Genomic DNA, 25,573 nt, shown 5'->3' on the forward strand with positions numbered 1-25,573 from the left:
CGCAATCAACGAAGACAAAAGTAACCATGGCGACCATCCAAGATCTTGGATGAGCGTCATAGTCGATATTTTTATTCCCGTCGTTGAAAACACAACTTACAAAAAGTCATCAATGCTTTGTAAAAAGAGTCAGTGATAGAGAATCATAACATAAAGTCTGTCTATTATTTCGATTCAATCGAAGTGACATTTCCATAATTAAAAGTTAGCAATTAATTACTGTTATACATTTGGGGATCATATAAAAGATTTCTTTCGAATAAACTAATTTCGATTACACTTGGAGGTTTCTGGGGAATTCGTAAATAGTAAACTGCATACTGATACAGTCTGCTAGATATTAATATGGTAATATTTGCTCTTCATCTTTGATTTTTTCTACAGTGATTAGATTGACACGCACATGCGCGATAAAATTTTTATTATTTGTCTTCAGAGGTTACTATATTCTTTGAAAACTTAACCTCTGATACTCAGGGTAGTACACTCCCTCTCAGGATCATATAGATTCATCACGGACTTGGGCAAAAAGGGACCAGACGCCAAGTTTTCATCAGAGAAACTGAATTAATATGCCAAGAAAGTTTCATTTCAAGAAGTTTCATCGCCGTATTTTCGTATTACGGCTAACTCAGTTTGATATTTGTTTACAACACTTGAGACATCAAAAATTCGCGCAAATAAATTTTACTATGATTTCCAACCCGGTACAGATAGAATCAAAACAAAATGGCGAGCAAAGGTTCACCGATAACCTCCAGTAATTATCAACAAAAATTGGAATCTATCAAGGAGAATGGGATTATAAATGAAGTTGCAAATGATCCAGAAGATCGAGAAGATGTTTTTCAAACAGATGCAGAGTCGGAAACTAAAAGCACTTCCAGCTCTGAGAGCAGTGCATCAAACATTGTGGAGACTTCAACCATGAATCGTAAAAAAAGTGTTTTGAAAAGGGGAGGAGGCGAACAACGAACTAAACCTTTGCTTCAAAAGAGAGTATCATTTTCCTCTGTCCCTTCAGAAAGGAGAAGAAGAGTCTCAAGTGGTAAGGTTCTTCATTTACATAATTGTGTTATATAGAAATCTTTTTGCTTTTTTTTTGTTGTTTGTGCTTTTTTTTTACAAGTCCACTAAGTTTTAGAAGAAGTAATTAATATGTGTGTTATTGAACTGTCAGTGCTCAGGGTACCCAAGGCATTCCGCAATGGTAAATATTTAAATTCAAATTTTCACCAAAGGTATAAATTGATGAAAGGAAGCGATTCACATAGCTATAAAATATAAAAAATTTTGCTGACGTCAGTAAAAAAATCAATTTTTTTCGTTTAGTGATTTACTTCCTTTTATAGATTTACACCTTTGGTAAAAATTTGAAGTCAAAAACTTTCTCCTATATATTGAAAGTTATTCAAGTGCTTATTTCTGTGACGTCATCACAATCATAAAAAAAATTGGCAAAAAAAGGGTTTTTTTTTGCTTCCTTGAATTTGTGATGCTGGAGTTTTTAATTTTATTCAACATGACATTGCACCTAGCGTATAGACTTAAACTTGCATATCAAGATTACGGGAATTATAGTACGGCCGATTTTACATTCGTTTTGAGTGGTTTCGTTTTCGATTTCAAGCCAACATCTTAATTCTTAGCAACGAGTAGCTCGCCCATAGTTACTGGGGTTTGTGCAAAAAACTAAGCATAAAAAATTTTCCAAATCCCCCATTTCGATTAATGCAATGAAAAATGAAACTTTTCTATTCTTCAAAATTACAATATTTAAGATTTTAAGTTATTCTTTTATTCAATGATTTTTTACGGCACTTTGTTACAATCTTACTCTTGCATCAAATTCCCGCTTTCTTCAATAAATTGAAGATGAGAAAAAACCTAAGCCACGGATCACAGATTGAATCAAATATATTAAAGGTGGGATTTCACAGCTGCCCTTCGTGCAAGGCACTGAAAGCAATAAGCAAAAAGCTCGTCCCAAAAAATCTGAAAAATGGCAAAAAATGAAGTTTTCAGAATGTCAAAAATTTTTATATAGACATAAAGAATATCATTTCATGAACAATATGTGAAAAAATCAGAGCAGGAACATGCTCCATTGAAAAGTTATGACCAGATTTCCGATTTCCAGGCTAAAATCCCTGGAAAGCTCACAAAAATCAAGATTTTTACAAAATGGGCATATAAAGGCTACAAAGTAGTTTACCTTACCAAATGTTTTTAAAAATTGATAATTTTCAAGTTACTGAAGAAATTAAGTCATTTCAGATGTCCAATGGAGTTTTTAGGGGGTCTAAAATTCTGTTGCGCCGTGACGGAAAATCATAATTTCTAAATAAAATTGAACAAAGCAGAATTTTTTCAGTTTTTAAATGTTTAAAATATTAGACCTATTAGGACTGTTGAGAATCACTAAAGGAATTCACTCTAAAACACCAAGGTAATTCTTTAGTGTACTTTAAAGTTTGCGTTGCGCCGTGACGGAAAATCCAGGTTGGCGTTTTAAAATTATCTTTTCTCCAAAACTTGTTCATCAATCAACTTGATGTTTATATGACATGCTTAAACAAGTCATCTGGTAAATATTTAGCTGCTAAAATTTAATTTTAGACTTAGTCATACCTTAGAAATAGCCAATGGTAAAATACTAACAGATTTTTTTTCAAAAATGTTTCATTCTCATTTTTTTCCAAAAATGTCCATATTTTTTAAACAGTGCTAATTTTTCAGTATATGATTTTTGATCTTCGAAAATACATGCCTTGGGAAATATTTAATAATTGTTTTGATGGCAATATGTTGAAATACGATGAGAATAATATATTATTCATATTTGTGATTTTCATTGTTTCATCAAATTTTAAGCCAAAATGGGCCATTTATTGACCTTTCAAGAACCAATATCTTTCCAGCACATTCACAAAACCCCATGATGTTATATATCATTGAAAGCAAAATTTTTCATAGATTCTGAATATCTAATTCTTAAAATTCACAATTTTGTTGGGTGAGAGCTATAGTGCTTTAAGTAGTTTTTTCAACAGCTGGGACGAGCTTTTTGCTTATTGCTTGAAACGCCCCAGGTGCCAAAAAAAAGGGCCATTTGAAATGCGGCAACCTCATTGGTGGAAATTTGATAAACAGCTGCGAAGGAGCACTGGGAAGCAATCATTAGAAGAGACCACTTTCGTTTTTGTTGCAGATTTCTATAAAAACTTCTCTTAGGGATTACTTGTTAATGTACATGTACACATGTGTTGTGTCAACTTGTCAGCATTGTATTGTTGTAAAGGAAAAGACACAAGAGGTAAGACTAGCCTAGTTTCTAATCCTGATATAGGAGTTTAAGTTTAGACTGCCTAGCAAAAGGACTATACTAGCTTCCTGCCAGAATTTATGTCAAAGATTAATGCTGCAATAGCTAGCAGGCAATAGCCATGTATTGGCTAATTTACCTCTACTGTATTCTGCAATGTATGAAAAATAGGGATAAAATTTTTTAAAGGATCTTTTTCTTTCTTGTAAAGTTGTTCTTTTTATTAGTTTTTGGTTTGGGGTTGATTTTTTTTTATCTTTGGTTAAAATTCAGGAAATTTCTTTTTGTTTATTTAAATTTAATCAAAAGTGCTGATTATTTTTTGTCATGAAAATCTTTAGAAATTCCAATCGATGGCTCATTCAGCTATAGGCTGCCATTCCACAAATAGACCCATTCAGCAAAATTCAGTTAGCCCCTATCTTTAAGCAAACCTCAAACAAGCTGCCTGTTCCTAACTGACATAAATTTCACTCACAAAGAAAAAAAAAATATCATCCTGTACATAAAGTTTTTACCATTTCTTAATAAATATAAATGGCTGATCGTGGGTGAAAATGATCACGCAGAATCCATCTATGCATGTTATAATCTACTAATCAAAGAATGTGCCACAAAACTTCTAAAAGAATTTATAAATAAAAAAATTGGCACTTTTTAATACAGTTTATATACATGAAAACTTTAAGCCATAGAATATTGAACTACTGTAAGCCAATCTTGGAAACTAATGTAAGGAAAAGAAAAGATGAACATAATAACTTATTGTATCTAGTAAATGTATTTCTTTACTATGTCCAAAACCTGGGTTTCTTCTTGAGTTAGTTATCTTTAGATCCTTCAGTCTCATACTGGTAGTAGTGATTGAAAATAATTGAATTGAATTGAATATATTTTCGCTGCAACGCAAAAAAAATTAAGCTATTTCTCTTCTGTTAAAACTTCACACGTAGAAGTAGGAATGTTCTATCACTGTACAAAGAATTATGGATGATTCCTTAACATATCAACAGCTAACATACATTATTTCAGTTTAAAGAACCTCTTAAAAGCAGTCTGAAGGGTATGCGTTATTTTGAGGAGGACTTTTATGGATAAACTCTTATCTAGCATTGACAGTCTAGCTTCATCCAGGTTCCTTTACTGTACCCCATGATTTTAGTTATTTTGTGGCCTGTCTCCTGTCTAGAAGTCGTTAGTAAGCATACTTGCATTTTGGTTCAGTGCTTATTAACAAAAAAAGACTTAATTAAGCTTGATTTTGTGCGAAAACAAACTATCATGCAATACACACTGCTTTTCACATAAAGTATGACTCACAAAGATAAAGTATTTGTCAGATCACATGTCCTGAAGAAAGTATTCTCGATCCTTGCTTATGTCCCTAGTGCTTTTTGGAAATGCGAGTTTCAGATTTTAAGATAATTTCCTGCACTTATTTGTAAATTTTTTTTTAATTTACTAAAATAAATGAAAAACGAAAAAAGTCATTATATCTTGAAAGTGTGGGGATGTTGAGTATATAGTGGTTGTTATTTTTTCTATCCAATGAAATGTTATATATAATCTTTATTTTTCGAAAAAAATCAACTGAAGCAGTGCCCAGAAAATTTAAAAAACAGTTGTGTCTGATTATAGCTAGATTTCTTTAGAAGGAAAATAATTAGGATATACTAGATGATTTTGTAAAAAAATTCTCTAATTGAATCCCTGATCTGTTTATAGGTTTAATTTATAAGTCTATTTTCAAAGCAAAATGAGGTGATCTCCAGTTTTTTGGGAAAGTTGCTTAATTAATAGCATAACAACTGCTTGACTTTGAACCTTACCTAAAAAGTGGTCTCATAGTCGTCATAATGAAATATAGCTTTCAGGAAGGTCCATACTCAGTCTATATTTGCATTGCGGTTGAACAAAATTAGATAATAATTAGTTTTTGAATTGTTGACATGAGGGATTATACCAAAGTCCAATTAAAAGCTAATTTATTCCTGATTATGGAAATAGTTTAACAGAGTTGGGCCAATATGAAAAGTCTTTCTTTGAAATTGAGAAATGAGAGATGATAGGGCTGTCTCAGGTACTTAAGAAAAATGGGATGAAACTTTTTGAAAACCTAGGTTTACTCTTTTGAAATAAAAAAGATAGTAACACATTTCCTCTTATCTAAAAATATGTGAGTCCTTATATCCTTCTCAAGTTTATCCCATTCTTTTCTCTCCTATAGTTTTACTCTAAGACTTTCAAAATGTACCAATATTTCTTGGATTACTTATGAATTAAACCTCTTATCTTATCAATGAAAATATTCCGAATGTTGATTTTCAAGAGTTATTTCAAGCTATTCGTTAGTTTGTGGTCTAGATAAATTTCAAGGAATCCCTGTTTTTAATTCTTATCTAAATCAAATGTTTCTCAATTGCAACAACAGTTTAGAACACATTTTCCAAGTTTCAGGCTCATCAAAATATTGTTTTTGTAAATCTTACTTTTCTAATGAGAGTCCTTTTGCCTTTATTATTTGATGTTTTTCTGCAGCCTACATGTTTTGACTGAAGAAAGTCTACTTTAACAATTTTTTTCTGGGAAAACTATTATTTTTAGAAACATAACATTTTAAGAAGGTTACTATTTTTAGAAGCTTTAAAAAGGATTATGAAAACCTCCAATTTTTCAATGTTTATCTCCATTAATGATTTTTCTCCTCTCTAACCGTGCGATTGGAGATAGTTGGGCAAACTAGCCATTTACTTTTTTAAACTCAATCTCAATCTTTCATAAACTTTGATTGAATTTGTCTGATATTGAAGTAACAAAGTCATTTAACATGTAAACAAAGATACACAGATTGAATTGGATTGATGAAAAAATGTTTATAAACAAACTGTAAATTGGCAAAAGAAAAGTCTCATAATGAATAATTTATAAAGAATAAAGCCATTTTACTATATGGATATTGAAGAAGTTTTCTTTTGCTTTTTTTTCTATTCTTTTTATATCCGAATTAATTAGAATGTAAAAAGATGAAAATATAAAATAAAATATGAAAAAGGGGAAAGCTCTTCTAAACAACCTTGTTTTGTTTAATTCCCTTTCCCTTCTGATCAAATTCAAATACCATAATTTTCCTAGAGCTCTTTTTCCCCACATAAAATATCATCCCTCAAAGCTAAAATTCCTTACACTTAAAAATCTTAACCCATACCTGTCTCGAAAATACACATTTGATCATCAGGATAGAAAGATTACACAATTTTTCTTTTATAAGAATATTCATAATGACATTGGCCGAAGATTTAAGAATCTCACCATCATGGAGTTCAGCAACTAAACTTTAGAATGCCAATTTTATTACCTTTTTATAACTGTAAATTGTCAATTACCAGTAAGGATAGAAAATTTTATGCTTTAGGTATATATTACAGGTTAAAGTTAGGTTGAATTTGGATCTTAACCTAAGAATATTGTAAGAATATTTTAGAATAATTTTCCCAAAAATTTAAGAATATTCGTGATGAAATGGAAAAACATCATTTTTATAAAAAAAGAACCTTTACTTTTTCAGATTTTACATCAGTATTGTTATATACAGCGTACCTGCTTAACCTTTAGTGGATTAAATTTTGCTTTGATTAATTTTGGCAAAATTTAGTCCATGAAAAATATTTAAAACTATTATTTTTCCTATCCTAAAACCCTGGAAATTGGATTACCCTTCTGAATAGGAAACAATATATCCTCGTGATTTTTATGCAAATTCTTTTTCATCAAAGCGTGTTTCTACCATTTCATTTGATGCCAATGCAGGGGGACTGGGTTGACAAATATTTCTGAGAAGAAAGACCCAGGTGGTCTAGAGAAGATTTTGAGATCTTGCTTGGGAGTTCAAATTTATGGTCAATTTGATATCCCACACATTCCTTTGAATATCCACATGTCTAGTGAAATTCTTTGTTTTGAGGGAGGGAGGGGGTGCTAAAAACATTTCTAAAAAATTCTAAAATAGCTGTTTTTGCCTCCAGGTATTGGAAATATTGAATGAAACAGACAATGTGTTCTTTCTTTTTGAAAATCCCCTGTATCTTTCTGTCTCTTTTCATCTCTTTTTAAAGCAGTTTTTCTAATGTAATGATTATTATTAAGACTAAAAAGCTGTGATTGAACTATCTACCAAGGTATAAACTTCTATGACAAAATATATTGCGATAGACTCTAATATGATTTTCTCCATCCTTTCATTTGTAGCTGCAGACTGTTTCACCTACATGCAGAGTGGTACTGAATTTTTGAAGCTTCGTCCTGGTGGTCGGCAATACCAGCGTTTCTATCAACTTGATCAAGATATGCTGCTGCTACATTGGAGACCTTCATCAAAGAAACCAGAAAAAGCCATTTGTAATTTCTTTATATTATTGTATATATACTGGGTGACCCATGAAAACGTTTTTACGTGATTTTTACACTTTTGGAAAATTGAATTTTGACTATTGAAAGCTCATAAGTTTGGAACTAGTGAGTATTATTTAAAAAGTAATAGTTCAAAATTTAATTTAGGGTATCTTATTTCCAAATATCAAAACTCCAAGCACTTTGGGGCATTTGTTTGACCTAAGGCGTTAAGAAACATCCTAACTTTTTCGTTGGTCAACCTCAACCGGTGGCACATTTACCCAAGCTTTACAAAATTCTAATTTTTTTTCACCAGCATCTAACAGCAACATATTAATCTGCAGATTATAAGGGTTGACTTTGGATTTTTCAGTGTAAATGTCTCTATCCATCAGATATTTCAATTTAACAACATTTTTTTATCTTTTGACCCTGCCCTGGTAAGTTCAAATCCCTCTTCATAGCTGGTCTCAGTATGTCTCATAATTCATGTTTTTCCTTTCATAGTGCCGGTGGATCTACTTTATGAAATACGAACAGGGAAAAATACAACAGTCTTTAAAGAACAGGGAATGTCATATAATGAAGATTGTTGCTTTTCACTGATTGTCGGTCCAAATTACGACTCGATTGATCTGGTTGCAACAAGCTCTGATGAAGCTAATATCTGGATTACTGGTTTACGACTGCTGAATCAGAAATCAGGAATGTTGTATGTTAGATCAGGTTTGAATGTCAACTTTTTTCTTTTAAAGCTCTCTAAATTTGATTCACTTTCGAAATAGTTATCTGGATCACCTTTGTCTTATTCTTCAAAACTACATCTGATCGTTTTAATCACTAAATTTAATAGCAAAAACACTTTTGAGAATGGTGACAAGTTTACACTGGGCTTTTTACCTAACAAAGAAGATAGAGTATACAGGAATATAATCTTTAGAATTTTACCATTATGAAAGAACTACTTAATATTTTTGAAATGGTACCTTATCTTACAGGATCCTTATAAGAGTGTTCTATTTTTGAATTTAGAAGTGTCAAAAACTGTAATTTTTACATGCTGATTAATTTTATTATGTGATGATTCTGTTTGGTAGGAAGTGTTGGGAGTCAAGACAGTGTTGATGGAAATACTCCAGAAGAAGATGACCAGCAAAAAGATGTTGACATGAGAGAGCGGTAATGTTATTCATTTAATCTATACAGTTATCTACCCTTAGCGCTTTTGACAAGACTGGTAACAAAAATGCAAGGAAAATACTAATACGACGATTTTGAAAACAAAAGTGTAGGAATATGCTCTTGTGAAAAAATATACGGTACCCTTGTATTGAATTGAGAAAGTTAACGTCAGTAAAGTTAAGTTATTCGAATGCTAAATAAAAATAGTTTGCACTCTACCACAGAGACTCAAGAAAATGCGTCTTGAATTTTGGCGGAAATCTGCTTAATATGATCTATTTTTAGCCTAAAAATGCTGCGCGCGGAGAACAAATGTTGCTTGTAAACTCATTAAAACAGTCCCCTAAAAAGCAAACCGCGAAGATAAGGGTTGATAGAGGCATATTGACTGAACACATCCTGAATAACATTTCCAATCGATACTGATTCATCTAATCCGTTTTGGCACATCTTTTATTTTTACTGTATAAGAATTTGTTTTACTGCATATAAGGGCCCTAGCGCTACCCAGTGCTACTCAAAAATTAAAAGGTCCTTGGAATTACAAGTATTCTAGATTGGTAAAAATGCAATTCGAGTGCTGTCTTTGATAAAATGACTTTTATAGTTAGATATGATTGGAATATAAATTATGGCTAAAATGCTCTCTTTACCTGATTTCTCATTTTGCTCATATTTTATTTTATTTTAATGTTACAGTTGGTTGAGGCAGCAATTCCGATTGGCAGATAAAGAACACATAGGATATATAAACGACAAAGCACTTTTCACATTACTCAAAAAATTACGCACAAACGCACCACAACAAATGGTCAAACAGAAATTTAAAGTAAGCTCAATTCACTCATGGTGGTTGTAAAAATTTGATATTTTCTAGAACTTAAATCGTTTAAAATCATTGCAGGCCTCGTCTTCAAAGTCATTAGATGAGAAAAAGTGTGCGAGCATTTGCTATCGGTCTTTTGGGAAGACATATTGAATGTCACCAGAGTGATTATTTTTGAAAATGAGCGTCGCATTGATTCTGATGCATCTGGAAAGAGTGTTTGTTTAAAGGTTTTATTTTTACATAAGTGATATTGTTTGCTTACTCATCAATTTTAATTTACAACCTTTTTCACATTGGATTGCCTATCATTATGATGTAAGCAAAAAAATGTTCTTCTTTTCTCTTTCTGACCAATCTTGCTCCACATCCGCGTCAATCCAATGTTAAAAAGCTTGAATTAAAATTGATAAATAAGCAAACATTATCACTCTTATTTAAAAACGAAACCTTTGAAAGAATCCATTTTATAATGAATATTCTACACATCAAAAATGACCACTTAACCCATTACTTTTAGGAATATGCAACTCATTCCAGTTTGGAGGGTGGCACGTATATTAGCGAAGATGATTTTTATCAATTGTTTATAGACTTGACTACACGCCAAGAAATTTATTTTTTATTAGTAAAGTGAGTATCATCATTTTATTTTTAAAGACAATTTTATGATGGGTTATTTTTAAAAAGGAGTATGATATGAATTCAAAAAGGGTTGGGGTAGACATTTATGAAGATAAACTACATTGTTTTTTCCCGTTTTCAGTGAATTCTAAGTATTTGTAAACAACTTTCTTATCTTCCTGTCTTGTTTTTTCAGATATTCAAGTAACGGTTTATTTATGACAACAGATGATCTTCTATTGTTCTTGGAAACAGAACAAGGCGTAAGGATTTTGTTTTCTACTGTCATGCTGTTGTTTTGTCTATCGACAAATATATACCGACGACATAATTTTTTTAAGCAATAATCTCCAAAGTTGTACCACTGTGGTGTGACCAATTTGAATCAGTGAAAACGATGTTAAGCACTTGTCATATTGACAAAACCCTTCCAAAGAGCAGCATCCAATGTATTGTATCTAATGATCTTTCTTTTGGCATTGACAGGATTGCGATTTTGCAAAGTAAACCGATTTGAAATTATTTTAATCGAAAATTATCGAAACCAAAATCAGGCACACGTTTCCGACAGAGTAGTTTGTATATTCAGCTCATCCAATATGTTTTGTTTATAATTATACCTTTGTCTCTTCATTTTCAGATTACTTGGGCTGGTAAAGAATATTCATTAGAAATCATCAACCGATGTGAGCCCTCTGAAGAATGTCGGAAAAAACAAGTACTTGGTTTAGATGGTAACACCAACATTGATCATTTTCAGCATTTTCAAATATATTTTCATTTCTCTACTCTGTTGCTTTAAAGCTGGCTTCTTCTCTTCAGAGGATTATAATTATGATATTTTTCTATGAATTTGACCGAAATATTGATTACTTTACTAGCTCTATACTTCCAATACTTTTACTCTAGTGCAACTTTAGGTAAGTAATGTCAATCAAGAATTGATCATAAATTATTTTTCTTGCAGGACTGACGAAATACTTTTCTGAAAAAGACTGTCATATCTTTGAACCGAACCATTTCAATGTTTGCGAAGATATGAAAAAACCCCTTTCACACTACTTCATTGCTAGTTCACATAATACGTAAGTGACTTGTTTTTATCAGCTGTTAGACACAATCAAAAATTGCGTAACATTTTTAAGGAGCTTTAGGCTTTAAAATTTGGAACACAAGTCGGGTATCTTAGCACGGTACTACCATAAACTTTTTGGACCATTTTTGAGGTTACCGTCATTTTTATAGGATAACCTTGCAATCACCGCAGAACTAAAAATAACCAGTTTTAACCAACATTGTCCAATGTTTTGATAATATTTTTGTGGCACTTTTACAACTCAACTTACGACATATACAATCTTTCTAATTTATTTATTTCATTGTAAATTCATTTTCAAAATCAATTCAATTCAAATTCTAGTTTTCGCGATTTTAAGGGCCAATCTCATATAAATAGGTCAGCCTACCTTCCAACCAGTGGAGCCAACGACCTTTGACACACTCACGTCAATCTGACATAAATGGTGGGATTGATATGTGCTTGAGCCCATTGTGGACAAAATTATGCTATGGATTAAATGAATCTGAATTTCTTGTAAATAACCCTTTTCTAATTCTTTATTTTATCTTTTAGGTATTTATTAGATGATCAATTGCGAGGACGTTCAAGCATCCAAGGATATATCAATTGTCTTCAACAGGGCTGTCGATGTGTCGAATGTAAGTGTGTTCTTTCTCTGTGGAAAACTCTAAATATAATTGTAAATAATGATGAAATGCATGATTTATTCCTAGCTTATTTTATAATTCGATTTTTAATCCTCTTTAAGAAATGAATACGTGTTGTGTCTAGATGGTTGATGTCCGTAAAGATTCAGAATTTCAGAAAGATTAAGAATTTTAGAGAGATTCTACTCTCAAGTTGATTGTTGTAGTCATCCAGGAGTTTACAGCATTTTCTAACGAGGTTGGGTTTAAAAATATGACCTTCACTACAAAATGATTTACAGTTTCCTAGCCCATTTAAAACATTCTTACACAAAGACCTTGCTTTTGCTGCAAAGTGGATTAATTCGGGGCTGTTTCCGTACAACTATTACATTACGATATAACGTTTTCTTTTTCTTTGTACAGTGGACTGTTGGGACGGTCCGAACAATGAACCAATCATATACCATGGACACACACTCACCACTAAAATTCTTTTTCTTGACGTCATACTCACCATAAGAGAATATGCATTCCTCACATCAGAGTAAGCATGTTTTTTTTCTTTTCAAGATTACCGTATAAAGCGTGGTCTAACATCCCTTTAACCACTCTCTTCTTATTTCGTCATCGAGTGAAGAAACAGCAGAAAGGGCGGAATCACTGATGATTAAGAGTGACTGAATAAGAGGTAGATAAGGTCGCCATTAGATCAACTTAGAGTACGCCTTATAACTGGAATCCTCTAAAATAAAGACAGGGCTGGAAATCTCCATATTTTGGTGAGGTAAAATATTAAAAGATATCTTTCATCGCAAAAATAAAAAGTAATCTACTCCGAGTTTCGTACTACTGCTTAGGTATTTTGGTGAGGTAATAATTTAAGCAGATACTGCTTTCAGACACAAAGCACCGAGTTTAAAGCTTAAAATGTTTGTTATTTTGAGACACATGCAGACCCAGTTTTGCCTCGACTTAACAGTGTGGGCCTAACTAATGAACCTAATCGATCAAGAAGCTAATATCTTAACAATCCAGCCCTCCAACGATGGACTAAGCTATTGGCACGTTTCCTACATTGACTTTCGTGCAAATCGATTTTCAGAACTTTGCGTGTAAAACACTTAAGTTAAGGATTACTTAAAGTTGTTTCACCTTTTCACCTTTCACTTTTCACCTTAAGCGAAAACAAGGCTTTTGGCTGATAAATAATGCCCCCTCAATTCAACTACGCTTTTTTAATAACTTTTCTTTTTTTTCAGTTACCCTCTCATATTATCAATAGAAAATCATTGTTCGGTAAAACAACAAGAAGTAATGGCCCAACACCTCAAAAAAGTATTTGCAGGTTCGTAGTTCACACATCCAGGTTCTGTTTCAAAACTAAATAAACCTATATTTAAAAAAAAGATTACTTTAAAGGATTATATTAGGTGTTATCTATAAAAGAATAAATTACATCGCTATCGTATCTATAACTCGAACGTTTCTTTGTCTGTCGATCGAGATTACTCATATAAACAACTGCAAAATATACTATGAAAGTTTTGTCCCCTGCGTGCCGGAAGAATGGAAGGACTACATTAACCATCTTTGTCAGCCGTGTCAGGATAGCTACACATTTTTATCAACTGTCCTAAAACACTATCACCACCTCCACAGCTTGCTATCAGCTATTGCATTACCCAGTTCCTCAATCTCTAAAACAAGATAAGCTTTTTTTTTTAAATTAACAGAAGCAGAAGGTGTCAGCTAGACTGGAGCCGTTTATAATGCATGTAATACCATAGGCGTTATATGGTATTACGATTATTGTTACGGGATTTAGTTTGTATAAAACTAAAATTGTTCCCTCCATTACTTTTTGCTTTATTTCTACTATGTCTGAATTAGTCGTCTAGCTTGCAAGACTAGGTTTGAGCTGCAATCATCCACTAAATATTTGAGACAAAGGGGAGTTCCCGGTGTAATTTTGAACACCACGATTGGTTTTTAAGCGTCTTAAACTACAGTTGGAAAGTAGAGTTTTAACTCTGAGTTTTAACATGAGACTTAACACTAACCCTTAGGATCTCAGGATTTAAAAGCTCAAATTTGCTCCAATGAGGCTTGGAATATAGCCTAAAAGCCACCAAACCCCTCTAAAATCGAAATATTCAATGGAAGAAAGTGGAAGTGCTAAAATAGCAATTTTCGCCCGAACTTTAAATTCTGAAAAACGTTAAAATACACTTAAATCTCAATATATTTCGAGGGTGATTGTGGCTTCAATCTCCAATGAAGATTCGAGCTATTTTAGAGATCAGTCGTCTGAGTAATACTCTTGTATTCTTTATTTTCTTTTTTCAGAAACACTATACAAAACACCAGCTAACGAAAGTCTCTCCTATCTTCCCTCACCCGAATCGCTTAAAGGAAAAGTTATAGTCAAAGTAAGTTTTTCTCTTGCACATCAAAATGGTGTAAGCCCAACGCTTGTTTTCTAAGATAACTTCGTAACCGTAACGAGGCTCAATTTTGTGGAAAACAATTAAAGAAACAATTTAAGGTTGAGGCTCAACTTGAAATGGTAAATGATGAAGAAAATATGAGAAAATCAACGAGGATCAACTAAACATCCTTGGTTCTCGAACTTGCAATATTTCTACCGAAAAATCAGCTACTGTTAGGCCTAGAGCCAAGTAACAGTATTTTATTCTCAACTTCAGTTGAGCTAGAATCTGAGAATGTCTGTGTGTGTGTCTGTGTGTCACAAAAACTTTGGGGCAGGCTGGAGACTTCAAAAAATGGTCCGATTTGGCTGAAATTTTGCACACTTGATCCTTGGGCAAATCCCTGGGGGTGTTTTTTTTCATTTTTTCAAAATTTTAATATTTGGGGCCTGGGGACGAGTTTTTCGCCAAAACGAGGCTAAAACTTTGGGGCAGGCTGGAGACTTCAAAAAGGGTCCGATTTGGCTGAAATTTTGCACACTTGATCCTTGGGCAAATCCCTGGGGGTGTTTTTTTAATTTTTTCAAAATTTTAATTTTTGGGGCCTGAAGACGAGTTTTTCGCCAAAACGAGGCTAAAACTTTGGGGCAGGCTGGAGACTTCAAAAATGGTCTGATTTGGCTGAAATTTTGCACACTTGATCCTTAGGCAAATCCTTGGGGGCATTTTTTTCATTTTTTCAAAATTTTGATTTTTGGGGCCTGGGGACGAGTTTTTCGCCAAAACGAGGCTAAAACCCAAAATGCTATAATTTTTCTTAAGCCATTAAGTTTACAATTGGGCCTACGAATGATTTCAAAGATACTGAAGTTGAGCCAGTGCGGTTATCACGTTTGACAGTGTTTAAATCAAGTTTTTTTCTTCCCTATAGGAAACACCCAAAAAATTTGGAGTTTCACCCTTGTTTAGCTTAATTTAGAAAACGACAGTGATCTAATTCCGACTCTTTCAAAGTGTTTCCGATAGAAAAATGACTTAAATTTTATGGGTTACACTTATCAATCGTTTGATGTCTCCATGATTGTATTCAAAAATTAATCTTTTCACTCAAAGAACAAGAAACTTCCACGTAGCTCTAGTGGCTCCACGTCAGAGCTTGGTGACGTCAGCGAAGAGGAAGAAGAGGGCCGTCGTACGGTGACGTCACATTTCGCCGACATGACGTCATCGCAGCAAAATGGTAGCCCTTCGACCAATAAAAGCGAAGGAAATGTGAACGATACGGGAGCTTTTGAAAATGTGGATAATTGTTGTGCTGAAGAGGACGATGAAGTTTATATCAAAACAAAATCGCCCCAAAAATTCGGACGCAGTATGTCGACTGATGTAAGTGTTTTCAAGCCATGGAATAAGTTCTAAAGCAATGTTTCTATTGTTTTATAGAACAAAAAAATACATTGTAGTGGAGCAACATTCGTAGGGGGAGCTGGGGGGGAGGGGTGTCTTGGGGTATTTTAGTATATTATTGTTGGCATTAAAGGTTATATCTTCAAAGCTAGACAATGACTTTGGTATCATTGGAAAGGCGTTTCTTGGCGACCTGTAGTTCAAAAGTAGAGCATTCGGCTACAATGGGAAGGGTCGTGTGTCATGGCAGGGTCATACCAAAAAATACTTTTATTATAATATTGTGACTTGAGGCCTCTTTGCTTAATGCTCAGCAATTAAGAGTAGGATCAAGGATAAATCAAACGATTCAGGTAGAAATAGTAGAGGCGCTCTCCCCTACCTTTGGGTACACAACTATCGAAAGAGGAGCCTACGGGTCGACTTCGACTGCCTACTTGACCCTACTTTCTTATAAATTCGTTCTGAAAAGCATTCTCATCTTAACCTTTGTATTTCAGGCAAATTTATCACAGAGTGGGAAATTGATGAAGTTGGCACCCGATCTGTCCGATCTCGTCAACCTCTGTAAATCTGTCCGATTCCAAAGCTTCCAACATTCCTTCGAAAGACGTAAGACAAATACGTCATACCGTATCATATCGTTTTTTTCATTAGACAGTCCATTGATAGTCTTAGAAAACACCCTCATCTCAGTGCCATTGTAGACCTCCGTTTCAAAAATACGCTCATCGGCGTATAAAATGTTAAGGATTTTTACTTTTTACCAACAAAAAGTTTGACCTGATATCTATGGAAATTTTGAAATCCGTTGTCGTAGGGGCACTACGTTACGTGATGCGTTAGGCACTCTGGTACAGAGTAACAAAAAGTCGAACAAGAACACCTTGTCTGTACACAGACCCAGTATCTACAGCTAATTTCAAAATTCATTGCAGTAGAGGGTCTGTTGTCATTGTCTCTTCTCATTTGAGATTTATCAAACCGCTTCGATGAAGTGTTGGTGACAGAGGGGAAATGACAAGAGAAGTTTTGCTTTTTATAAATCATACTTCTTCACAGAGGTCTTCGTACGGGAATTATTTTATCAAACAGAGAATACGCACAGAGTGTACTACGCAGCGATGAACGTGAGATACACTTTCGTTTGGTACAGAGAAGTGATTACCTTGTGATAGTGAAATAACACTATTAATTTGTCTTTTAGAGAAATATTGGGAGATTTGCTCAATCGGAGAGACGACGGGGAGAAAGTTATGTCAGACGTGTCCAGAAGAATTTGTTTCGTACACAAAGAAGTTTCTAAGTCGCATATATCCGGCTGCGAAACGCGTCGATTCAAGCAACTACAACCCGGTTGAATTTTGGAATTGCGGCTGTCAGCTAGGTATTTAATTAGTTGGGTTTGCGGCTAGAGAAATGTCGCTCCTCGGGGTATGTTAATTAACCATACCACAAAATCAACTTTTCTGCAAAAAAGCCCCCTTTTTATGAAAACATAGAATGAAGATATATCTTAAATCCCTGATTTCAATTCTCAAATATTTATTTTTCTTTCGTCTTATCAGTTTCTTTGAATTATCAATATTCCGGTCTGGCGATGGATCTCAATCGCGGTCGATTCCTAAAGAATGGTCAATGTGGGTACGCACTGAAACCCGGAGTTATGAGAGATGGTTAGTGCTTGTTTAATTTTATTTTTCAATACTATTTTGAAATAAACTTTTTAGGAAGTGACCGCTGACCTTTATATACCCTAGACTAAGCTTCACCCGCCACCCTCCATCGGAGTTTTTCTGGGAAGTGAAACCCTAATGGTAGCACTACACAATGTGTGTTATTCTGTAATTCGATGCAATTTTTTGTTTGAAATATTTTTCACCAATATTGAGTAGTACTACCCAATAGGGGACCACTTTCAAAAATCCCCAATCAAAGATTTTGCCTTAGATCGAAAAACTAGGGTCTGGGGTATATAAAGGTCATCGGAAGTGACGCGTTACTGTTTTGCCGTGAAGAATGAGTCTAACTTGTGATAAAGTAGTGATGTCTTATGTGTTTCAATATCACGGAGAAAAGGAGGAAACACTGATGTTCAGTGTTACCATTCCGTGTGTAGGCGCAAATCCGTTCATCCCAATAACAATCATTGAAATAAGAAATTTTGTAAAATTCAAGCCTATTATAAGAGAGTTGCAAAACTGGATATTACATATTTTCTTCAATAAAGAAACAAACCTTGCATGGTGTTTTACGCAAGCCGACCTTCAAATGTGATCTGAATAAAAAATAAATTTTCTTTTGTTTTTCTCATCTTTCAGAAGTGGCATATTTCAGTCCGACGATGAAGCACGAAATACCGGGTGTATCTCCTCTTACGTTGCAAATTAAGGTAACTGCCCTTCTCATGCCGTTAGAAAAAGAATAAATTCATTACGAGATAACCCACTGGCAAAGATGTGTCACAACCAATGCTACCACGTTTTTATTTCTTCCCTAAATAAAGTCGAAACTGGTCGAAAGTGGCAAATGTTTCTCAATTTGTGCCTGTACGCGAAGTTGAAATCATAAATTATTTTAGAATTATTACGGATTAATGAAACTAATCAACTCAGAGTCGTTTACAAAGAATGGTCGTCCCGTAAAGACTTTTGTGGATCAATTGAAAACAAACAATATGAATATGAATAGTTTTTGTACCCTTGCCATGAGCAAGAAATTAGGGAGGTCTGGTATGGAATAATTTCTCACGAACACATAAGTAGGCTTTGTGGGGTAGAGAGATTGTTCTATCCCGGCCAAGCCTACGACGTGGCCGTTGTAAAATTTTATTACTATATCATTATATATTTCATACTATCATAATTCTCTTTATATTCCACTTAAAAAGTTAAAAGGTCTCTTTGTAATTTAAACTCTTCTCTTTCTAATCGCTCTTCAGATCATAAGCGGTACACAACTTCCCAAACCACGCGGCTCAACGTCCAAAGGTGACGCACTAGACCCTTACGTCATGGTCGAGTTGTACGGGCTAGCTGCGGATTGTCACTACGAAAGAAGTCGTACTATACCTCATAATGGATACAATCCGGTAAATAAATTTCAATTTGTTTTTCATGACGTATCTTTAATTGAGCTGCATTGAATTGTGTGATTGCAACTCGTAAAAATGTCAAAAAAAGTGAAAAGTAATAACTATGACGTATGCGTTGCGGAGCGGAGCACCGTTACTTTGGTAACACGAGGTATTTTTCATCCAACTTTTATGACAAAGTTTGAATGAAAAGATCAATCCATAAAAGTCTTTAATTTAAACGTTTTTAGGGTCTGATTCACACACCTTATAACAAAAACTACTCAAGGGATGTGTGCAGCATATGCCAGGTCCTTGACTTTGCAAAATAACACCGCTATAAATCATCCACAATCCAAAAGTTCATTAAGCTTAACCTGAAAACTTTACAGCTATTATCTCTTTAATTTAATCACAGGTGTTCGACGAAACGTTTGAATTTCGCGTCATCTTACCTGAACTAGCGCTCCTCCGATTCGTCGTGCTGGACGATGATCACATAGGCGATTGCTTCATCGGACAATGTACCATACCACTCGAATGTATACGCCAAGGTAATTTACTTAGACAGAATTTTAAAACAAAAGAAAGGATTTTCTCCGCCTCCCGCACGGGTTTGCCCAAATTTGAAAATCCTTTTTACCAATTCTGTTTTGTCAGCATAAAAGTGTGCGAGGCAAAATAATGTCTTTTGAACAAGATGTTGTTTTACTACGTAAACATGTGTATGTGGACATGTACATAATTTTAACTAACACTCCTTACCGAGTTGAATATACAGAGCATAGATATCCTCCTCGTTAACCAGGGTCTCCATACCTCGAACACGCACGAGGAATTAATATAAATAATGTCGAGTTATGGAAATTTCGAGTTTTATAGTAAGATTTATGAGACATTGTTATCTGAAAGGACTAGAAGACTTGTTCGAATTATGAGGACTCGAGTTAAAGAGACTCCACGGTAATATATGTCACTACATCAAATAAAATTTTAAGGCCATTGATTGGCTATCTGGCAAGTACACCAACATAGAGGGGGTATTCAATTATGATTTTAAAGCCTTTCTTTCAGCGATTTGAGGTAATTTATTCCAACCTTGCAATTTGAACGATCAAAACCGTCAAAACCACTTTGACAAGATTAGTTTGAACCATTTTATTTTCTCTGCTTTCAGGATATCGCACGGTGTATTTACTATCAGCAACTGGTGAAGACTTGGCCCCAGCCTCTTTATTCGTACACGTTTCTTTTCTAAGGGAAGATGAAATCGTAAGTATATTAATTAAATCATGTGGAGGAGAATTTCACTTTCTTTATCTGTTCTTTTTCTGGGTCTTTTTCTTGGCCCTGACCACAAATGTAAATTCAGTCAGAATGATCTAATCCCTCTAGCGCCAAAATTAAAACCAGAGGAAATGAAAAATCCTTCTTTTTGACGCATTTTCGTTTTCGCTAATGCATTGTCTTATGTCATCGACCAATGAAAATACGATCTGCTAAATTATTTTGTGTTGATTGAAAGAGTGGAGACTAATCCTAATAGACGAATGTTTTGTGTTGATTTAGGTATCTCTTTCAAATCACTAATATAGCCACAACACGCATGTGTTTGGTCTCGGGATCGGGCCGCCCTTGCTTATTCCTCAGCCTTATTTATTTGACCTTCTATTTTCATTCCTCATATATATTGATAAATATTCTTTTGCGACCCTTCTAGACGGTGAAAAACAAAGGATTTTCAATCGCAAAGTCACTACGGAAAAAAGAGGTAAGACTGCTTTTAGAACTTTATTTAGTATTTTCGCAAATAGTCGATTCGGATTCGAACGGAAAATATTATTTTCTTGAATTATGGAAAGTTTCACGAAGACTAAGGAATGGATTGCTCACTGAAATGATTTTACATTTTTGTGCCTTTTTTATTTTATCAGTTTACAAGCTTGAGAAGTCTGGGGATGAAAGTGATCGATGACACGTTTAAGGTATGATTTCTTGTTTGATTTCCATTACTTCTAGTTTGAATTTGAATAGCTATATGAACCAATCTTAGTATCTAGATAATAACATCTCTTAGATGCTCGTAGTTATTTCTTAGTTCTCATCAAATTTGCGCTTTTTCGTGCATACCTTTTTCTTAAAAAGATTCAGGTTCTTTCTCCATTATTCTTGAACTACTCCCATGTTATTCTTACTTTTTTGAGCATTGTCATAAAACCTGTCCATCTTATCTTTCAGCTTTCTATCAATCCGCTAAGAGAAGCAACAACGTTAAGAGAGAACTATCAAAACAGTTTGAACAATTTCAAGGTAAAGACCCTACTTGTCTTTTCTACTTTACCCAACCAGTTAGGACTGGTTGGGTAAAGATCTGATCTTCGTGAAACTTTGTAAAAATAAATGAATCTTCCTAATTATGGAGTGAGTTGTCCTGATGGCAATTGAGATAAGAATATTGTCCCTTGAATTTTAATTTAGAAGTTTTTCAACCACCAAGTCCTAAACTGTCCTAAATTATAGTGTCCTTTTTATCTAACTAATTTGCAAAAAATTGCTTGGAAACTGTAAATCGTTTTATTCCGCCAATATTTTCACCTCCTCTCTAAACAAACAGGACTGTTGCGGATTAACTCCAAGAAATAACATCAAGCAATGTATGAGGATTTTACTGAACCGAATACAAACCGCCATTGAAGCGACACCCACATTGAAATGTTCGATAGATATATCGAAGGAGGTAAAATTAGTCTATCGTCATTAATACTAAAATTAGAATGCTTTCAAAGTGGGGGAGATGTCAGAGGAAAAATTGTTTTACTAATTATTGAAAGAAGTATTACTGTCACATTACGCCTAAACTTGTCTAAAATGCTTATCAGACTGCTTTACTTACGACTTATATTGTTCTCCTCTATATTTCAGTTTCCTTCGGTGTACAGTGAAGGCGAAATACCACCCATTGTAAACAAAGCATTGAACGCTTTTGAACAGGTAAAGAAATAGAATACAAAGACATTATCAATTCAACAGTCTTTTGTGTTTTATGCCTTAGTTAGGGGTTTTGCTTTACTACAACTGGAACGGCTAGACGTTCTTCTATAAGAACATAAGGCTTCGATGGGCAAGATAATAATAACAAGGGCTTTGCGAACTTTCGAAAACCTTAGTTTAAAGAAGTTCAGGGTAGTTTTTTTTCAATATATTTGTCCTTTGTGTTCTAAGCCATTTTCCAAACATTCCAAATTTATTCATTACCGCGAGATTTCATAGATCATAGTTCATTTCTAGATCACAACATGTTTCTTCACTTCCCGGATCTTAGACTTTTAGATTACTATTTGGAATCTATTAGAATCTTTTTTCCCAATAAAGTAGACAAATTACATGACTGTTATTTCGTAATCTGACGACTTTCATTTATCTTTTACAGTTGGTGAGTGAAAGTCAAACGATATCAAATCTAACGGGAGATGTTTATGAACGTTTGACGCATGCGCGAAGATCAGCTTTCGAATGGCATGTAAGTAACCTGAATTCGAACTTGGGAAATGTGTAAATTTGAGAACCATCAGTAGAAGCCTTCTTCTTCAAAGACAAAAGGAATAAATTTCCAGTTTATTGTTGCTACTGCTTTTTTGGTATTACTTTTTTTATTTTACAAGTTTATCTTAAGTACTTGCTACCGTTGCATTAAATATGTTTTTGATTCCCTTGAAATGCTACCTTAGGATAGCTAAACTTTCTCATTCACGGGAAAACTTTCCCATTTGCCACTTTTAAACGGAAAAGGCCAACGCTATTTTTATCGGTACGCCTGGAAAAAAACAGAGGAAAGATCCCGGAAATGAGTCAAGAATGTTTCCCAGGGAATAAGAAAATTTAGCCATCCTGCGGTAATTTTTCCTCTCCCCTTGTAAGAACACCGTCTATTCGTAGTCCAATAAACGTTGTTTTAGTTCAATTCTCGCGTTTCTTTACCAGGGAGACTTACGGAAGAAGTGTCAACAAGAAAATTTCAAGGATAGGCGGACTAACAAAGTAAACTTTGAAATTTGTTTCATTTTTATTTATTTTTGTTTGTCCTTTTTTGTGACTTTTTTGTAATAGCGATTGAATTTAAGTAACTGCTGATAGAAATTATTCCGGCTATTGGTATTTGTTATTCTTAATGAGGCTTGGTGAGAATAACTACAATTTCAGAGCGAGCTAATATGATTTTAATGTTCTTGGTAATTTTCAAAAGAATGCATATTTTGTCTATCGATTTGACGCCCTCCAAAACAAGCGTAAACACAAAATAAGGTACCCATGGTGGTAGTTCTAGGGTTTTACTGCTGAACTGCTGAAGGTAAAAGTTCATGTTTTCTCATCATCAGGTGATTGAGAACTTCTCTTGGAACATCAAGATCTTATGTGGTCAAGCTGACTTGTTGAAAACCACTAAGCAAAGATGCGATGAAAGTCTAAAACAGGTTTGTATGCGATTTTTTTATCGATTTTTATTGCGGCTGTGGAAGCAGTGACGTTTAAACTGAAATTTCATAATGGAAATTCCCTGGCGTCCGAAAGTACAAAGGAGGGAATTTCCAACCCTCAAATGAGGTCCTGAGCTGTTTTTGGTCCAGTAATTTGGATACAGTATTATAAAAATTCATGAAATTTAGAAAGGCTTTTGTGCAGTGATCTATCTTTTGTTAGGGCCTATTCCCATGGGAAGGAGTATGTTTTATTTCGTCTCGTCTCGTCTCGTCTCGTCTACAAAGGGTTGAAATCTCAACAGAAGCTTACTAACACCTATTCTTTACTTATTGTATTTACAGATCAAAGACGTTATACGAGTCAGTCAAACAACTTCCAATGAAAATAAAGAAGCTGGCACTTGATGAACCTCCAAACGAGGCTGTAGAGAAAGGAAGGTGGTGATTGTATCCATGGTGAAATGGTAAACTGCATAAACACAAGATGGTAGATCTCCAATACGATGTCGTCTTTGCACACATTATCAATCTGTTGTTTATCAATAACTTGCTTTCTTACTTCGTTGGATTAGTACGTTTCCAAGAAGGCTGGATGATCAATTGGTAAATAAATGGTAGATCATGTAGCCTTTGGACCTTATTGCCGATGATTAGTCAACTTCAAGCAAGACATGAAGGTCCAAAGTTGACACTTTCTCTGGTCACGTTTGACTCTCTAGCACGTATACGACTCGTTGTGGTGGCTTGTTATTTATTCATGTTGTGTTCTTTGAAATAGCTGGAAAATGACATTGTTGATAAATGGATGGGTTTCATTTGCTGCATGAAATTTGGATGTGTATTCTCTGTTTGTGAACTATCAAGCCTGTAGACAATATACAAGTTGTGAAGGAGTATTTCCTTATAATAAGCAGAAGTTATATATATAGTAATTTCCTGTCTATGGGAGGTAACTGATGGGGTAACAAGCTTGCGTTTCTATTCAATCAAGGCTACCTTAAAGGAAGAGATCCTAGAGGAAGTAAATTTGTCTGCTTTGACGGTTTTTGTCAAAACTTATCGAATTAAAGACCTGACAAATTGAATTCTTTTGCTTTATTTTCTATCCTATTTTCGCCAAATAAATTCCCTCTATGCGCGCCTACAATCTTTTTCCTTCAAAATTAGTTGACCTTACGCAATCTTATGAAACTTTTAACGACTCTCTTCCATCGAAACCTCGACGCAATGCTATATGTATGTCTCGATGACAACCTAAGCATACTGCAATACCTAGGTTGATTGACAGTTCGTTATTAACCAGATTATCCCATACCACCGTATTTAAGTTTCTAGTATACGATAAGTCTTTTCTTTTCTATAATTGGCTTCGAAATAAGGCTTTGGAGGAAGTATAAACAGTAATATGAGTAATAATTTGCTGACTAGACGTAAAAGGCTTTCAAAGAGATCTTTTTACGTGATATTAATATGATTCTTGGAAGCTTTCGATAATAGCATTGCGAGAAAGTTAGACAAATGACCTTATATCTTTTTATCTCGCAATTTATTTTGGAAATTGCTCTCGCAAACCTAATAAGCGCTCTTATTAGCTAGGGTGAATTAATTTGTCTTCTTAAAACATTCTTATTTCAATACCCGCGCTTCTCAAATCTTATCAAAGTTACCCACCCTTTTGGTCATTAGCCTTTGAAACTTTGTCACCTGCCCCTCTTTTTTAAGACTCCTGCCTTTTAACTATCCGAAAGTAACCCCGGGGGGGGGGCAGCCAAGCAAAATGACTGACGGGTATGTGCGGGCACTAAGGGTGTGTTTTTCAAGGCATCCGAAATGCACTGTAAGGGTGGGTTTTTTTGCCGCCTGCACTGTAAGGGTACGAATTTCTAAATTCTAACAAAAATGAAATTGTCCAGTCAAAGTTTTTTTGAGGAATTCAATCCCCTTTACCTAATTATTTTCAAATATTGGATCAAGTACGTATTGGATCCCTTTTTAGATGCAAAATACATAAATATATACCGTATAGAAGAATCACACCTAAATTCACAAACGAAATCTTTGCTTGACCCATTTCAATCACTTCAGGGGAAAAAGCTAGACTGCACTGTAAGGGTATTCAACTTGGCGAAA

The 25,573-nt window shown here is 34.3% G+C and overlaps 1 protein-coding gene across 1 annotated transcript; it reads left to right on the plus strand.

The window, feature by feature from the left end:
* The first annotated feature begins 710 nt into the window (after positions 1-710).
* Positions 711-24,367, plus strand: LOC136802363 (inactive phospholipase C-like protein 2). The gene is made up of 30 exons (XM_067059090.1): positions 711-1,048; positions 7,571-7,720; positions 8,222-8,440; positions 8,812-8,893; positions 9,596-9,725; positions 10,243-10,355; positions 10,543-10,609; positions 10,987-11,080; positions 11,314-11,431; positions 11,980-12,065; positions 12,480-12,600; positions 13,316-13,401; positions 14,403-14,485; positions 15,599-15,871; positions 16,393-16,504; positions 17,100-17,279; positions 17,461-17,568; positions 18,214-18,284; positions 18,834-18,983; positions 19,384-19,519; positions 20,143-20,237; positions 20,686-20,736; positions 20,900-20,950; positions 21,204-21,275; positions 21,580-21,702; positions 21,888-21,956; positions 22,396-22,485; positions 22,947-23,003; positions 23,342-23,437; positions 23,786-24,367. The coding sequence occupies exons 1-30, from the start codon at positions 730-732 to the stop codon at positions 23,846-23,848; spliced, it is 3,465 nt and encodes a 1,154-aa protein (XP_066915191.1). The 5' UTR covers positions 711-729; the 3' UTR covers positions 23,849-24,367.
* The last annotated feature ends 1,206 nt before the right edge of the window (positions 24,368-25,573 follow it).

The sequence above is a fragment of the Clytia hemisphaerica genome, unplaced genomic scaffold, assembly GCF_902728285.1.
Source record: "Clytia hemisphaerica strain Z4C2 unplaced genomic scaffold, Clytia hemisphaerica genome assembly, whole genome shotgun sequence".
Lineage (NCBI taxonomy): Eukaryota > Metazoa > Cnidaria > Hydrozoa > Leptothecata > Clytiidae > Clytia > Clytia hemisphaerica.